The sequence below is a fragment of the Silene latifolia genome, chromosome 4 (assembly GCF_048544455.1).
Source record: "Silene latifolia isolate original U9 population chromosome 4, ASM4854445v1, whole genome shotgun sequence".
In the NCBI taxonomy this organism is placed as follows: Eukaryota; Viridiplantae; Streptophyta; class Magnoliopsida; order Caryophyllales; family Caryophyllaceae; genus Silene; species Silene latifolia.
The window spans coordinates 98920383-98924224 of record NC_133529.1 but is presented as its reverse complement, the minus strand read 5'-3'; the positions used below and the strand labels follow the sequence as shown (position 1 = coordinate 98924224).

At 38.8% G+C, this 3842-nt stretch overlaps 1 protein-coding gene across 1 annotated transcript; it reads right to left on the bottom strand.

Annotated features, from left to right (window-relative positions):
• Positions 1 to 876: 876 nt before the first annotated feature.
• On the bottom strand, positions 877 to 1269 carry LOC141651815 (putative mitochondrial protein AtMg00710). The gene has a single exon (XM_074459509.1). It carries the CDS (start codon positions 1267 to 1269, stop codon positions 877 to 879), a length of 393 nt encoding a protein of 130 aa, XP_074315610.1.
• Between the last annotated feature and the right edge of the window lie 2573 nt (positions 1270 to 3842).

Sequence of the window (3842 nt, the reverse complement as noted above, 5' to 3'; positions counted from 1 at the left end):
GTTCTGAAAACAACGCTACTCAACCGAGTGCCGAGTCCACTCGGTCGAGTGGACTCACTCGGCCGAGTAGCACTCCACTTGGTCGAGTGGACTCACTCGGTCGAGTGTACCTTTCACTCGACTGAGTAGACCCATTCGAGCGGCTGCAACACCATTCGGTCTAGGCTCAGGTCTAGTATAAGGCTATCTTTCCCATGCGAGTGTTCTCTTATCGGTCTAAACCTCCTATCATGCTTCCCAAGGTCTAAGTACGGGTCCCACAAAGGCCGGGTATTACACCAACTCTCCATGTAGAAAAGTTGTCTTCACATCTAGTTGTTCGAGTTCTAAATCCTGATGTGCAACTATTGCTAGTAACAATCTGATGGAAGTATATCTGATCACTGGTGAAAATGTCTCATTGCAATCTACCCCCTCTTTCTGACTGAACCCACGAGCTACCAATCGAGCTTTATACATTATACCCTCAGCAGCAGTTTCTCATTCTTTATTCTTGAAGACCCATTTACAAGTAACAATCTTTTTGCCTTGAGGCTTCTTGGATAATTCCCAGGTCTGATTCTTTTGAAGTGACTCCATCTCAACTCCCATGGCAGCAAGCCATTGGGCAGATTCAGAACATGTAGCTGCTTCTTTGTAGGTGGATGGCTCATGCAAGTCAGGATCCACCTCCTCAGCAACCTGAAGTGCATAACCCGCCATATCTTCAAAACCAAGTCTACTCGGAGGCTTCCCAAAATTAGGCATGATTGACCACTCACGAGCCAAACTCTGCTGATTCGGAACTGGTAATGAAGAATCCGATGGTACTGATTCGGATTCGGATTGTAGTGGTTTATCTTCTTCCCGTGGTATACTCTCATCAAGAGTGTCTTGCTACTCCACTTGTTTATCAACACTACTACAACTATCTGACAAAATAATAGACTTCACAGTAGGATTAACCATAGAATTTTCATCAAAGACAACATTCCTGCTCAAAATAACCCTACCTTCAGATGGAGACCAGATGCGGTTTCCTTTGACACCATCCTGATAGCCCATGAATACTCCCTTTTTAGCTCGTGGCTCAAGCTTACCCTCACTAACATAATAATAAGTATTACTACCAAAAGCTCTTAAAATAGAATAGTCAGCAGACTTACCAGACCACATCTCAAATGGAGTTTTGAGATCCAGACTCATGTGAGGTCCCCGATTTATCAGATAGCATGCTGTACTAACTGCTTCTGCCCAGAATCTTCTTGTTAGTCCAGCATTAGAGAGCATGCACTGTGGGAAATATCGGTATATTTCATCAAGAAAATTTCGGATTATAACGAAATTATGAAATATGAAATTGCTAGTCATAAACGAATTGTATAAACAAAAGAATAGAGATCGATATTCTCCTAATCGTTGCACCCAAGATGCTCCAAGAAATGCCTAATTTTGGCTAGAAAAAGAACCCTAATTTCTAATCAATTTTAGGGTTTTGTGATGAGAGTTTTTTTTAGGTCAAAACAAGTGAGTAAAAAAATGATTCCCCTCTCACCCTTTTAACCGTGTAAAAGACTAAAAAAGGGAAGATTTTTTTCTTCTTTTTTTTTCTTCCTTAAACCGTGTAACACCAAAACTAAGGAGAAAAAAAATCTTCTTATTTTTGGTAGTTATCATATTGTATAAAATGTGTATATAATTATCAATTATCATTTATGTCGTTATGTATTAATAAGTCCACACACAACAGTTTGTAGTCGATTTATTAATACCGGTCTGTCAACATTTATTATGACAATTTCATATAATATATACATTAACTATAAATATCGCATATTTATAATTTGCTAATTAAATATAACCGTTTACGTTTAATTACGAATTAACATCTTAATTCGTTTAAGCTAACATTATATACAATAATTAAATATAACAGTTTATATTCAATTTACGAATTAACAATTAATTGTCTCAATATTATTTAATTGTATTAAATAATCGTCTCATCATCACATTGACTAACTTTTTAGTCAAATACATGGACTAACCTTTTAGTCATATAAGGCATCAATGTGATTACATTTTCATATAATCACATCTCTCAAACACATCCTTTAGGTGTGACTTTTAGGGACCAGTTGATCACCGCCATCAGTATGATAATAACGTCAAACTTCTAGCAAGCCAACCGTTATTAGTAAACGTTAATCAACTGATAAAATACTAAGTATACCTTGTGAACCTATAAGAGATTTATACACGTTATCACACTAACTGTGGAGGACACTAGCTCCAACAATCTCCCACTTGTCCTCACAAGTGTATGTGCGATAACCGATTCTCATATCCTTAATTTATCCCACTCAATGTAAAACAATTTGCAAAATCCGTATTCACAAAGGTCATATTTTACAAGTGATCAATATCAAGAGTGGTTTTCCCGACTAGAGAGTAACTTAACTGATAAACGAATCATCATTCAAGCATGGCCATGCATTTCAGTTACAACTCCTCGAGTGGCCCTGAGAAATGACTAAACCTGATAAAGGTTGGATATTTTCTTTAACTCGAATCCTGCAGATACAAGCACAGTATGAAATGACCCAGTGAAAATCTGCTTAGCATCCTGTTACGGTCGACCATGAGAAAGAAACCAAAGTCACCCAAAAACTGCCTTAATCTCAAGAGATAGTCGATAGTTAAAAGAATCAACTCTATGAACACAATGGACGTCCAATCCACGACCTAGCACCGAATGTTTTTAAACATTTAGGAATCCATTACGTTGTCACAATGTCCTACGAGGTATTGTTATAACTCGCATCTGTGATCGATCAGCCAACCGTTTAACTTATGGCTCGTTGAACCCACCATCAATCAACTTCACAATATAATAGCCAGAGTTATCAGCTCATGTAGGCGATTACGGACCAAAACAAATATAATGTAATTCAGTTCATTTTGTGGCGTTCAAAGTTGTCGTACAATCCACATGAAAAACAAAATATGAAATAATACGATGAAGTTATAAATAGCATATGAAAAGGAAAATGTATCGAATCCATAATCAACTACTACAACTCAGGAACACGTTTAATTCCCATGGAAATAACGTGCCCTTCATGCTTATCATATTTCAATAGTTTAGTGAGAGGGTCCGCGATGTTGTCATCCGAAGCAATCTTGTCAATCACTATCTCCTCTTGCTCCACGTAATCACGGATCAGGTGAGCCTTCCGATATACATGTCTAGACTTGTTGCTAGACTTAGGCTCCTTGGCCTGGAAGATGGCACCTCTATTGTCACAATAGATGGTGATTGGGTCATTCGAACTAGGAACTATGGTTAGTCCTTGTAAGAATTGACGCATCCATATCGCTTCCTTCGCTGCTTCTGAAGCGGCATAGTACTTGGATTCAGTAGTAGAATCTGCTACAACTTCCTGTTTGGAACTTTTCCAGCTGACCGCAAAGACCATTAAGAGTAAAGACGAATCCAGACTGAGATTTCGAATCATCTCGATCCGTTTGGAAGCTAGCATCTGCGTAACCGATTGCACATAGCTTAGTATCTCCTCCATAAGTCAATGCCCAATCCTTAGTTCTCCGTAGGTATTTAAGGATGTTTTTAACAGCTATCTAGTGTGTTTCACCTGGATTGTTTTGGTACCGACTCGTCATACTCAATGCATATGCCACGTCTGGACGTGTGCATATCATGGCATACATGATTGATCCTATGGCTGATGCATAAGGAACACGACTCATGCGTTCAACCCCTTCCGGTGTCTTGGGTGACTGAGACTTGCTCAAATACATTCCAGAAGTCATTGGAAGGTTCCCTTCTTGAGTTGGTCATGTTT